Source organism: Rhinatrema bivittatum, chromosome 10 (assembly GCF_901001135.1).
Source record: "Rhinatrema bivittatum chromosome 10, aRhiBiv1.1, whole genome shotgun sequence".
Taxonomy (NCBI): domain Eukaryota; kingdom Metazoa; phylum Chordata; class Amphibia; order Gymnophiona; family Rhinatrematidae; genus Rhinatrema; species Rhinatrema bivittatum.
In genome coordinates, this window is record NC_042624.1 from 108,636,051 (window position 1) to 108,648,486 (window position 12,436).

Here is a 12,436-nt window from a genome sequence, read left to right on the forward strand (position 1 = left end):
TACACACTCTTTTTCAGGCACACCAGCTCCCAGTCTCTCACACATGTACACATTCCTTCACAATTGCCTCACAAAGACTCTCTCAGGCACATACACCCTTATTCATGCTCTCCCATACACACACACACACCAGCTTGCAGACTTAAACAGATACCTCTACACACAGCCTCTCAGTCTCTTACACAACCACTACGCCCAGACTCAGCAGGGCTTGCTTCACTCGTGGCATGCTGGGACTTGCACCTCCGTCTTCACCATGACGTGGCACACTGGGGCTTCCTTCCTCTTTGCCATGACGCGGCGTGCCTGGGCCTCCTTCTACCTCACTGACACGCAGCATGCTGGGACCTCCTTGCTCTTCACCGCAAGCAGGATGGGGGTCGCTTGTGGTACAGTGGGGTCTGCTCCACAATAGCGCGGAATTCCCCCAGGACTAATAATAGTGCAGTACCTTGAAGCTAGTGGGCTACAGGATCATAGGCAACAAGGTTGCACAGGGGGGAAATCTTACCAAACTTGCTTCCTTGCTTTGATAAAATGACCAGAGTAGTAAATCAGTGGGGTGCAGTGGATGTGACACTGGTCCCCAATCTCTCAGGCCTGGCAGACTCAGAAAGCGATCCTCCATGCAGAGCAGTGACCCAGGGATCTAACCTAGGCCCCCGTCTTGGTCAATGTCTTTACGAAGGATTAGATGGGAAAGTAGGCATGTTTGCAGAGAATATGAAAAATGCACAACAAAAGTAGACATACCATGAAAAATGTATCTTAAAAACATTAGAAGAATGGTCAAGGGTTTGGCAACTTTGCATTAATTTAAAAAAAAAAAAAAAGCAAAATCATGCACTTGGGCTACAGCAATCCAGGAGACAAATACGATTTTGGAAGGGAAAAATAGCAGAAAGCAAAAACAGGAAAGAAACCTGGGAAAATCATCTCCAGTGACCTCAGGGTAGCCATCTTCTAGTCTTCAGTCTTACTTTAATACATTTACTGAACTAAAACTGGCAGGGCCGGGACTATGGGAATTTTTAAACATTTAAGAAACGTCTCGCTTTTAAGTCCCAGTATTTATCATCATCCATGCAGTTATGCCTTGGATTTCTCTCTCAACTTAAGCTGTTTATTAAAAGGGTCTCACATCCATGTAAACATTTCAGGGTCACCATGTGCCATACGGACAGCTTTTTTACACCTGTGCTACAGCAGCAAAGCTCTGCAAACAAGCAAAGACTCAGCAGCAGCCTGACGCAGCCAATCTTTGCTGATGCATCACGGCTTGTCACAACTTCCCACGGTATGGCGTGTGGTCCCTTGCTAGGACCAATATAAAAATTCCAGTAACCATGTCCAAAATGATCTCTCACAACCTGGGTCGCTCCCAGCTGACCCGTTGCAGTTCCTGAATATTACAAGTCACCCAGGTAGAGATCAGCACTCCAGCCCCTCATTTTGCATGTTCATTTGACATCTACCTCAGTTCACCAGACCTGCCTGGAGGTGGGAGAGCTACACGAGGGCATCATGCCATTTCCATGAACAGTCTCAGGCCGGAGAAGTTCTCTTTGAGAAAGAAAATGCTGAATTCCTAGAAACGGTGCCGTGTACACTGTTTAGCCCTAGTATCTAACTGCACCCGTATTCAGTGGCACCGCTGCTGCCAAGTAACCATGGAAGATTCGCACATCCGCGTGAAAAGCCTGCTTCTGGCATTCACAGATGCGTCTGCGGTGGCGTCACTTTTTATGGCTCTGAACGAGCGTGCTCACGGCCAGCGTGCAGGCTTTGACCTGGGCTCGGGTTTCTGGTTTGTGCTTTAAGGTGAAGACCAAGGCCCGCACCGTCTTCCGGTACGGGACACCGACGAGCCGTGAGCAGAGGTGAAACACTTCACGCTCAATGTTTTCGGCCAGCGGGTGATCCACCTGGAAATAAAACACACACACACCATTCAGGACTTTCAGTTTATAATATGTAAAAAAAAAAAAAAAAAAAGACGGCATTCTAAGGATCTTTCTTTTGCTCTTTCCGCAGACGTTATATGCACCAGGATCCAAACGAGGACAGCGTTTCCTTGCACCAGCCCGGGTGCTCAGTGTCAGGATACATTTGTGCTCCATTCTCCAGCAGAGTGCAAAACTCTTAGCAGCATTTTCTCTCTCTTGAATTTAGATACAGAGAGGCTGATTTTCAAAGGGTTTAGGTGCCTAACCTTTAGAGTTAGGCTCCTAAATTAGCCCTTTTGAAAATTTACTAGGATTTAGTTCCTAAATTTAAGATTCTAGTTTCACTGTGTTCCTAGAAAGTGAGGAGCTGTGGGGCAGCACTAGGGCAGGGAACAATGTTAGGTCCTTACGCACCGATATTCACTACTAGAAGCCTAAATCTAGGCAAATGCATAGCAGGCCTGCGCGTGTAAAATCCTAACTTTTAGTCCCCTAAATTCAGGTGAATTTTCAGGCCCCTAACTTAGCTTTCTAAATTGCGGCTCTCAGCTTCTGCTTGAATAACGATCTCAAAGTGCTTTACAAATTAAGGGGAAAATGAAACTTTTTTTGTTTAATGGGGGGGACAAAGAGCAGAGCCACAATATCAAAGCTGCTCCTTGCAGGGCTGCTGTAGGGGGGTTGGAGGGCAGCCTGGAATGATGAAGGAAAGGTTATTTACTGCCTCTAAGGGTGCAGTGGCACAACACTGTGCTACACTTCTAACGTCAGCTTCCGAATCTGCAAGGTTCAATAAGCTCGGACAGATGGCCAGATCGCCACTGCATCTCGGTTCTGTTGGATTATTGCCCTGCTTCAGCGGAGGCTCACAGTTTAAGCTGCCACGGAGCAGAGCCAGCAGCTCCCATGCACTGCTGCTGGAGAATGGATTTTCGGCCTGTGTCAGAGCCACAGAGAACAGTGTGAGGGTGCTGGGGGACAGAAGGAAGGTGTCAGGCAAGTGCACGGTCAGACCTGCAATTTGAAGACAATGTGCGATGAATGTAGGGAGAGCTGGGCTGAGGAGAATCTAAATTTGGTACCTTGTTTTCTCCAAAAAAAAAAAAAAACAAACCCCAAAAAAAAACATAAAATGGACATCTTTGATAGTAAATAAATGATCTTTCACTATTTGATTCTGAGCCCTGGAAAGGTCATCCCTGAAGACCTCTGGGCTATGCCATGTGCTGGATGGAAGGGAACCACATGGCTCTATATATGGCCAAAACAAACAGCTCACACCAATCTCATGAGCCCTCTGCGACATGCACAGTGTGTGTTCATATTGAACCATTTTACACCGAGGAAATAGCCCTTAATCTCCACATTTAGTCTCCAGCCCCGGTCAAGTTGATACCTTTCTAATTAAAGGAGCAGACAGCTTAATTTTTTCAGTTATGTAAAAAATCTTAGCTACTCATGGCTCATAGTGCTACACAGGATAATCCCAGTATAGAGCAGCACCGCAAGCCTTTAAATTCAAACTGCCTAATAATTTCCTAACAAACAGATAAACTATGTGTAAGTTAAGCCTATTGTACTAAAATGTTACCGTACTATGATGGCACATGTTTAATTTGTAATCTATATCACTCAATTTTCGTTATCGTGCCTTTCTGTAAACAGATGTGATGGTTATCTAACTTAATGACGGTATAGAAGAGTTTTTAAATAAAGAAAATAAATAAAAGAAAATAAGTGTGCAAAAAAAACAAAAAACAAAATCTAGTTCAGACCCAATTCATCCATCTTTGGATCCCAGCATCTTGGTGCCTCTGGGCAAGGCCTATCATCGAGCTGGCACTTGGTGGCGTGCTCTCAGATTGTGTCCCAGGGATGGTGATAAGCAAGAGATCAGAGAAAGGGTAACACAAGGCTATATTAAAAAAATCTAACCTCTCTCACAAAAGGGGCTTTTTTTTTCCTATCGAAATTAGTTAAAAAAAATAAAAATAAAAAGCTTGAGTTTTGCTTTCTGATCCCTCAGCCCCCAGAAAGCCCACTCCGTGTGTTACCTGCAGCTGCAGTGCTTCAGACAGCAGCTTCCGGGCGCTGTTTCGCAGACTTTCCGACTTGGCATCGCTCCTGACTTCGATCGACGGTTTGTTTCTATTCTCTGCATGGAATGTTTTCCACTGGGCATAGACTTCTTTTGCCAAGGCTGCAATGTTCGGGTCCGTGTGTTTGCGCATTGTGTTTACAGTGTGGCCTACAGTGCAAAGAACAGGCTGTATGTCATTCTGAATCGAGGTACAATACGCCTTTAATAACAAAAGGAAAAATACTGATAATGCAATAAGCGAGGGCAAACCTGTGGCATTAGCAAAGTAGCCCAGGCTATCTGGCAGAGATCTCAGCTGCCTTCTTTCTTTTACATTTCCAGCAAACATTCACTTCAGACTTCCTATTTTTGTCAAAATACAGACAGACAGACAATGTATACAATTAGTCCTCTGATCCCGCCCTCTGATACCAGTTGGTCTTCATGGCAACTCCCACACTTGCAAGTTCAAGAAAGTGAATCTCACGGGCCCTCTTCCAGGGAGCTGCTTGCATGCTTCACTGCTTTTATGGGTGGAAACGGTCTTTGAAAATCAACCTGAAACCCGATTTCACGCATGCTTCCTCATGCAGCCACAAGAGGCGTTCCAGACGGCAGAGATAGGCTCATGCAGATATTTTTGATTTCTGAAAGCAGGCGTGTAAATCTACGAGCACAAAGTTACCCCTGCTCGGGAGAGGTGTAGCTTCACGCGTGTAGGTCCTGTCCACATACATGGTGGGGCAACCAACAAATTTTCAAAGCAGACTTGTGCACACCAGTCCGCTTTGAAAATCTGAGCCGAGGTCCATGGGTAGAAAGTATCCGTTGACTTTGCCCTTATGCAGATTATATGAAAATTATCCTCTCAGTCCCTAGAGTCCTAGTTTTTTGCTGCTGCTTCAGAAAGATGAAACATTTACAGGCTCTCCACTGTCTCGTCCTTGGACCCTAGAGATAGCAGAGAAGCATTGAAGAGATGAAGCCCACAAGCAGAAACGTTAATGGAAAACAGAAGTGGGGGCAGACTTCTTTATTTGAGCGATCAATGAGAACCTCTAGCAGGGTCCAGGGTGCTAGCAGGACGAGGGGGAAGATGGAGAAAGAAAGAAAAAACATCTTTGCCGTTCTCTTCCTTGCCCTCCACTCTGCAATGAATCAATCAACATTCAAGCTTGGTCCTGCAGCGAGTGATTTAGTCCTCAGCTGAACTTCAAATTTTCCAGACTAGAGTCGGACGCCACTTAGCATTTACGGTGGGTGTCAGAGCATGGAGGGAGGAGATTTGCATATTGGGCTTGCCATACAACATCAATAAATCTAAAATAATCACGGATATTTCAAAATTTAAAAAAAAAAAAAAGACGACTAACATACTGCAGCTCTTCATTTTTGGTGTGGCTCTTTCCTCCTGCTCCTTTAGGGGGCCTCTGCTGCCACGAGCTTTCCTCCATGTTAACCCTCTCCCCTCTGGGCCAACCACTGCAGCAAGGCTTGGACAGGGGCCACGGACGACAGCTGCCTAGAACCCGGGGAACCGGGCCAGGAGGGGTCGCTACCGTCCAATGGCTGCAGCTCCCGCCCAGGCAAGGTGAAGGATGCACTGCAGTTCTACAAAAGTAAGAGTGGCAACTCTGCTCCGTTTTCTGGAAATCCACTAGGAATATTTCCCAATTACATTTAGGTACATTTGGGCTTAAGAGTACAATTCATTTGCATATTTTGGTCACCCGAAACCAGGTCTACTTGTGCTGCCAACGCCTTCCCTTTCCACCATTTACTGCGTAACCCTAGGACGGATTGAAGCAGCAGGGAAAAAATGCCCAAGGTTTTATATTCCTGCAAGGTCTGGAAAGGAAAATAAATAAATAAATCTACAGAACCAAACCTTGTAAGCAAACAGTCACAGAAAATGCAATGCAGGACTTGGGCCTGGAAAAGGCTCAAAGGATGAGGGGAAGGTCCAACAGTGCTCCTCGTGCTAGCGGACCTGGCTTCCTTCCAGAAGTCACAGGACTGATTTACAGGCTTTTTTACACTTTTCTTTCTCCCAAGATTCCCTAACTTGCCTGCCTGTGCTCAAGCTTAGGAACCACGTTACTGACGTGAACAGGCCCCATTTTCTCCCCTGCAGGCCGTTTTAGCAGGGCTTCGTAGATCAGCCCTGGAGAGATTACAAGCTTCTTGGGCTCAGCAGATGTCACCAGGAGAGTAATACGAGCACAGTGCTGCGAACGCTCATGGTGTCTGATGTAAGTAAATTCTCTCTCTTTTCATTGCGCGTTCAGGGCCAGTTGCTGTCTAGCTGCAATAACAGGAAGGCGTTTGTGCCTGCAGGTGATTAGCACCCGAGCGCTTGAATTATTAGCTGAAAGAGCTGCTTGGGAGCGGGGCCAGCAGGATGCGAGTCACCAGACTGCACCCACCTGCAGAACAAACATCCGACAACACCGGCTTCTCGCAGCTCCCTCTCGCCTTCAGCAAGTGGTGCAAGTTGCGTTTCTGTGATAATCTTAAAATGTTTTCTAATACTTCATTATGATAAGGGGGGGGGGGGGGGGTGTCAGCCGAATAACAGTCCCGGTGCAGTTCCAGAGACCCCCCCCCCCAATTGATTTCTGGCTTCCCCTTCACAACTAGGGATCCTGGGTGTTCAGGCCAGGCCCTTCTGAATTCTATTTCCACAGCTTTCCTTGGGAAAAGCGTTCCATGAAGAAATAATTTTCCGATATTGCTCCCCATGCCAAGCCCTGCTGTTCTAGAGTATTCTCTCTCTCTGAAAAAGATTTGCTTTTTGTGTATGAAGGGTCTTTGAGAAGGGGGCTGTGACTAAAATGCTGCCTTCTCAAATCTCTCTTTTATATCAAAGCCTCCAAGACGTATGCTTGTAATTTCTTGTTTAGGCCGGATTTCATTACGTGATTTGAACCAAGTCTCGGAGGTGCTCCGATTCCACTGAACGGATGCGACGGGTCACTATTTACCCCTGCACTCTCACAGAATTAGCATCGTGCTACTATCTGGCGGGATTTGAATTTTGATGAACCGTGCTTTAAGGAGGCGTTTCTGCAAAAAAGTGCGTCCGACACAAACACAAGCTGTAAGTCTTATTTAAAATAAAAATATTAAAAAAAAAAAAAAATTCATAATGGATCTCGAAGCCAGGTGGGAGCACCGTCTGGACATGCTTCCGGTTCTGTTCAAGACAGCAAGTTTCCGCACAGACATCTGTTAAATTAAAAATAGGACTCCAAATATCACAGGGGCTTCAGCCTTTCCCAAGCAACATGGTTTGATTCATTTTTATCTGGGAGATATCATCAAGCACACTGCGAGAAAAGCCTCTCTCCCCGTGTTAAAATGGAGTCAGGCGTGCCGCAAGAGTCCGCATTATCTGCGGCAATGTTTAATATACACGTGAGCCCATCAGCGAAGAAACTGGAAGGGATGGGCATTAAGATTTTATGTATGCCGATGACATCCAATGTTTAGTATCATGTGATAAGGCGGAATGCTTTCCTGATGGAAACTTTCATAAGATAACGCAGGAAGCACATGATTGCCTGTATGATAATAAATTATCATTCACTACAGCCAAGACTGTTTTGATGTGGATAGGGAAAACTGCGGTGGTATTTAAAAATAAGTCTCTGAATCTAGAAATTTAGTGGTTACCATAGTCAGTAGATTAACAATGAGACCTCACTTGCAAAATTTAAAAAAAAAAGCATATTACAAGTTAAAATTGACGAAGGCTCTTAAGAGATTTCCTCCCACAAGAATCCTTCAGAACGGTAGTACAAACCTTAGTGTTTTGACAAATTGATTTTTGTAACAGTTTGCTGGTGGGACTTCCTAACACATACGTTCGGGCATTGTAATTGTTGCAAAATTCTACTGCCAGAGCGTTGCTAAGAATTCCAGTGTTTGAGCACATTACGCCAATTCTGGTGTCTCTTCACTGGCTGCCAGTCAGATGGAGAGCGTGTTTGAAACTGCTTGTAATAACCCATGAACTATTGTATGGAGAGGCAAAGTGTATTTTACCAATAAACAAACAAACAATCTTATTCCTTATATCCCCAGAAGAGGATTGTGCTCTGCAGGGAAAGGCTTGTTAACAGTGCCTCCTCTGCGTACTGCCCGATTACAGTCGACTCGTGAATGTATATTTTCATACGCTGTCCCTGAGCTGTGGCACAGCTTGCCTGTAAATATGCAAGACGAAAGAGACCTTAAGGTTTTTAGGAAAACACTAAAGACAGTGGGCCGGATTTTAAAAGGGTTATGCGCATAAGGTACGCGCACAACCCTTTTAAAAACCCCTGCGCGCACAGAGCCTACTTTGCATAGGCTCGGCGGCGCGCACAAGCCCCAGGACGCGCATAAGTCCCGGGGCTTGCAAAAAAGGGGCGGTTGGGGGCGTGGCCAGGGGACATGGCCGAGTGCCCCAACACAGCGGCCTGTGTCGGGGCCTGCCGCGCCGGTGCGCATTAAGTTACTACTGCCCGGAGGCAGTAGTAACTTTTCAGATAAAAATTGGGGGTGGGGAGGGTGGAAGGAAAGTTCCCTCCGAGGCCGCTCCGGTTTCGGAGCGACCTCGGAGGGAACGGGCAGCGCGTGCAGGGCTTGGCACGCGCAAGTTGCACAAATGTGCACCCCCTTGCGCGCGCCGACCCCGGATTTTATAAGATACGCACGTATCTTATAAAATCTTTAAAAGACAGCACGCGTGCTGTCTTTTAAAACGTACCCCAATGTTTGTTTAGCAAAGCATTTTAAATTGTCTTTATGCGTGTATGTAATGTATATTTAAACCGTGGAGGTCTTAACGCTGTAATCCGCTCCAAACAAAATTTTGGAGATGAGGAAAATAAGTCTTTTATGTATCAACCTAATAAACGAAGCTTGACCGATGTGCCGCAAATGCGCAGTAGAGAGCAGCTCTACTGCGCATGTGTGGGCAAGTACGTCGGTCTCAGAAAGCGTATACCAACATGGCGGTGGTGGTGACGAGGAGCGGCGGCAGCAGCGGCCAGTAGTGAGGGAGGAGAGAGTGAGAGGGAGGGAGGGAGGGACTGAGGAGGGAGGGAGGAGTGGGTGAGTGTGTGGGAGGGAGGGAGGGAGGTAGGGGTGGGGAAGAGTGAGGGGAGAGAGAGAATGAGGGGGAGGTGAGAGACAGAGGGATGTGAGTAAGTGGAAGGGTAAGAAGTTGTGGAACAGAGAAAAAGGGAGTGGAGGAGGGCTGAGGGAGAGGGGATGGGATTGAGAGAGGGTGGTGAGTGACTGAGGGAATGGGAGGGAGGTGAGAGTGAGGGGAAGGAGGTAGTGGGAGACAGAGGGCGAGTAAGACTGAGTGGAGGGAAGGGGTGAGTGAACGAGGGGAAGGGGCGTGAGGGAAAAAAAGTGTAGAAGGGTGCTGTGTTTGAAAATGGACTGAAAAAAAAATGTAATGTAGCCCGTTTTAACGGGCTTAACGGCTTGTAAATTAATAATCCATGGAAGGCTCTGCCAGCTCTCGGAAACCTTAGAAAAAAGACAAGAGATTACACATGCATGCATGAATTAAAATATAACAACGCTAGCCCTGGTACCTATTTTGGTGGAGCTTAAGACTTCCCTGGAAGGCATTTTCTTCTTCAGTTCTTGTAAGACTTCCACTAGCTTTTCCTGGGTTTGGCCAGGATGTTCCAGCAGACATTTCCATCTTTTTATATCTTCTAGAACTACAACTCTCTGGGAAAAAAAATAACATATAATTGTCAAACTGAAATGAGAAAGCATATAGCAGTCAGAAGTACCGATCCCACTGTGAACAAGGTCACGTTTGTACCACAGAAGTTGATTCATACCCCGGCCTCTGCAGCAGAGCTTCCCAAACCCGACCTGGGGGACCCCCGGCCAGTCAGGCTGCGGCCTTGCTCTTCTGAAGTAGGGTTGGAGGGCAGGGTTTCACGGTGCCTAAGCTTCATTTTCAGAGATAGGCGCTCACTATCACAGGAAGTGGGATGTGCAGTTCCGTGGGGGATCTTCTTTCTCCCCCAACACCTTTTAACCTTTACCTGGCCCCACTGGAGAGTTTGATTTGCTCGTTTGGATTTCTTCCATTTTTACACTCTGGTGACATACAAATTTTAGTGAGTTTAGGGCAGGATCCAGAAGCTGTTTTAAAGGACCTTTAGGGATTGTTTGGGGGAGGTCAGTAAGTGGCTTGAAATTGAACTCTGGTAAAACCGAGATTTTGAGCATCGGAGGTGGTCCAGAAAAGCTTAGGGGTAGATTTTATAAATGTACGCGCGGGCGTACTTTTGTTCGTGCACCAGGTGCGAACAAAAGTACACTGGATTTTATAAGATACGCGCTTAGCCGCGCGTATCTTATAAAATCCGGGGTCGGCGCGCACAAGGGGGTGCACATTTATGCAACCTGCACGCGCCAAGCCCAGCGCGCGCTGCCTGTTCCCTCCGAGGCCGCTCCGAAATCGGAGCGGCCTCGGAGGGAACTTTCCTTCCGCCTTCCCTCACCTTCCCCACCCTCCCAGCCTTATCTAACACCCCCCCCCACCTTTGTTGGCAGATTTACGCCTGCAGAAAGCAGGCGTAAATCTCATTTAATGACCCAGCTGACTCCCTTGTAGGTTTCTTGTTTTAGATGTACTTGAACAAAAAAAAAATTTTTAAATTAGTTTTTGCTTCTTTGGCAGTGGATTGGCCACTGTTGGAAACAGGATGGTGGGCTTGATAGATCCTCGGTCTGACCCAATATGGCATGTTCTTATGTTCTCAAAAGTTTTACATCTAATTTGCCAGTGCCTGTGCTCCTTTCAGTTTTCCTCATTATGTCCTGCTTTCCATTTTCTAAAGAATGCTTTTTTGAATTTGGTAGCCTATTTCACAGCACCATTTAGCTATGCTTCTTCTTCTGGGCATCCATGATGGCATTCTTAAACAGTCTCCACACTTCATGCATACTTTGAACCTTTGTAATTGCTCCTTTTGGTGTCTAATTGCCTTATTGTATCATAGTCTCCCATTTTGAATGTTGCTGTAGTCTCATTTTCACCCATAAATGCCAAGATTTTTCAAAAGGTAACAATCACTTTAAATTGATTTGCACCCAAATTTTAGGCTGATTAAAGAGTAGTTCCAGAGCTGTGGATGCAATGTTTCAAGGCCTCCTGCCACTACTAAAAACCAGTGTGGCCCAAAGTATGTACAGTAATTTAAGTTAGTTAGTTATTACGCTGCTTTTTTTTTTGTTTCCCCCCCCAGACACTTCAAATTGAATTTCTCTGTCTCTGGAGGGCTCACAATCTACCCCCGCCCAGTGAAAGTGCTTGCCCTCCTGTCCCTTCATGCAGGAATTTAAGTCCTGTCTCCCTCTCCCCAAGTAGCTAAAGTACCCGCTGTCTGGCGCCACTGATGCAAAGGTTGAAGCGGCACCACGCACCAGAACCATTTCATAGCAGGCTCCCCGGCCCTGCACAAAACAGAGGTGCAATGCTGCAGAGCATAGGAGCCACAGCGAGCATGTTACTGAAGGAGGGTAGAGGAGCCTAGAGCCACCAGCAGTAAGGATGAATGCTGTTAGGGGAAAGAGGGACATGCTACTGCGGGAGTGTCCTGGCTTTTGTCCACCAAAACAAACTGATATTTAGTCAGAAAAATAAATCATTTTTTCCATCTATTTTAATCCTCTTTTTGTTCTTATAATAAACCCTGAATAATTCTCAGGAAAAAAAAAGAAAATAAAAACCCAAAAATGAGGATCCCTATTTATATGGTAAGAGTTTGTTTTCCTTTTAATAAGATAAGAAGATGATACAACTTCACCGATTTATTTTAATGAGAAAACGTAATATTCTTAAACTATGACGGTTTCATCAATTTTCAATGTAACCAGAACGTGGCTCGGAAAATTCGGCGAAATAAAATGGATCATAAAGTCCCCTTTCTCCCCAGTTACAAGGAATCGTTTCCCTTCCTCACCTTTAGAGACTCTATAGTTGCTTGCCGGTAAACCTTTTCCTCTGGGTTTTTCTTTTGTGTCCTTTCTTCCCCCTTAGGTTTCCGGATAACGAATTTATGCATGTTATCAAAATCGTTCGCAAAAAGCAAATGCTTAACCAGATACTGCCTACCTTACAAAACCTACAGCTATGTAACACGACTTAAACTAAAAGCAAGTAGTAATAAGCCTTTACATTTAGCATTATCTCTGTTCAATTTCTAGCCCCCTTTATTTCCGCCGCTATACGTAATGAAAGTAATCCTCAGTTTCCGCTTGTGTTTTTCCGGCCGACGGCTTTCGGCTTCTTTCTCCAGTAGAGGTTAATATTTGAACTACATTTCCCAGCTAGCGCTCAAAATGGTGCGCATATCACGTGAACCCCAGCCGCCCTCTTTCCCCG

General features: G+C 45.9%; 1 protein-coding gene across 1 annotated transcript; it reads right to left on the reverse strand.

Annotated features, from left to right (window-relative positions):
• Positions 1–182: 182 nt before the first annotated feature.
• On the reverse strand, positions 183–12,361 carry TCEANC2 (transcription elongation factor A N-terminal and central domain containing 2). Its single transcript, XM_029617531.1, has 4 exons — positions 12,015–12,361; positions 9,621–9,762; positions 4,001–4,194; positions 183–1,925 (listed from the first exon to the last, which is right to left on the reverse strand). The coding sequence occupies exons 1-4, from the start codon at positions 12,114–12,116 to the stop codon at positions 1,737–1,739; spliced, it is 627 nt and encodes a 208-aa protein (XP_029473391.1). The 5' UTR covers positions 12,117–12,361; the 3' UTR covers positions 183–1,736.
• Positions 12,362–12,436: the final 75 nt, after the last annotated feature.

Bases quoted from the DNA above. Each gene is read 5' to 3' on its own strand.
- TCEANC2 (XM_029617531.1), bottom strand. From the start codon at position 12,116: ATGCATAAATTCGTTATCCGGAAACCTAAGGGGGAAGAAAGGACACAA. The intron at 9,763-12,014 runs GTGAGGAAGGGA...TTTTTTTCCCAG, and splicing joins CAACTATAGAGTCTCTAAAG to AGAGTTGTAGTTCTAGAAGA. The intron at 1,926-4,000 runs GTAACACACGGA...TTTTATTTCCAG, and splicing joins CTGAAGCACTGCAGCTGCAG to GTGGATCACCCGCTGGCCGA.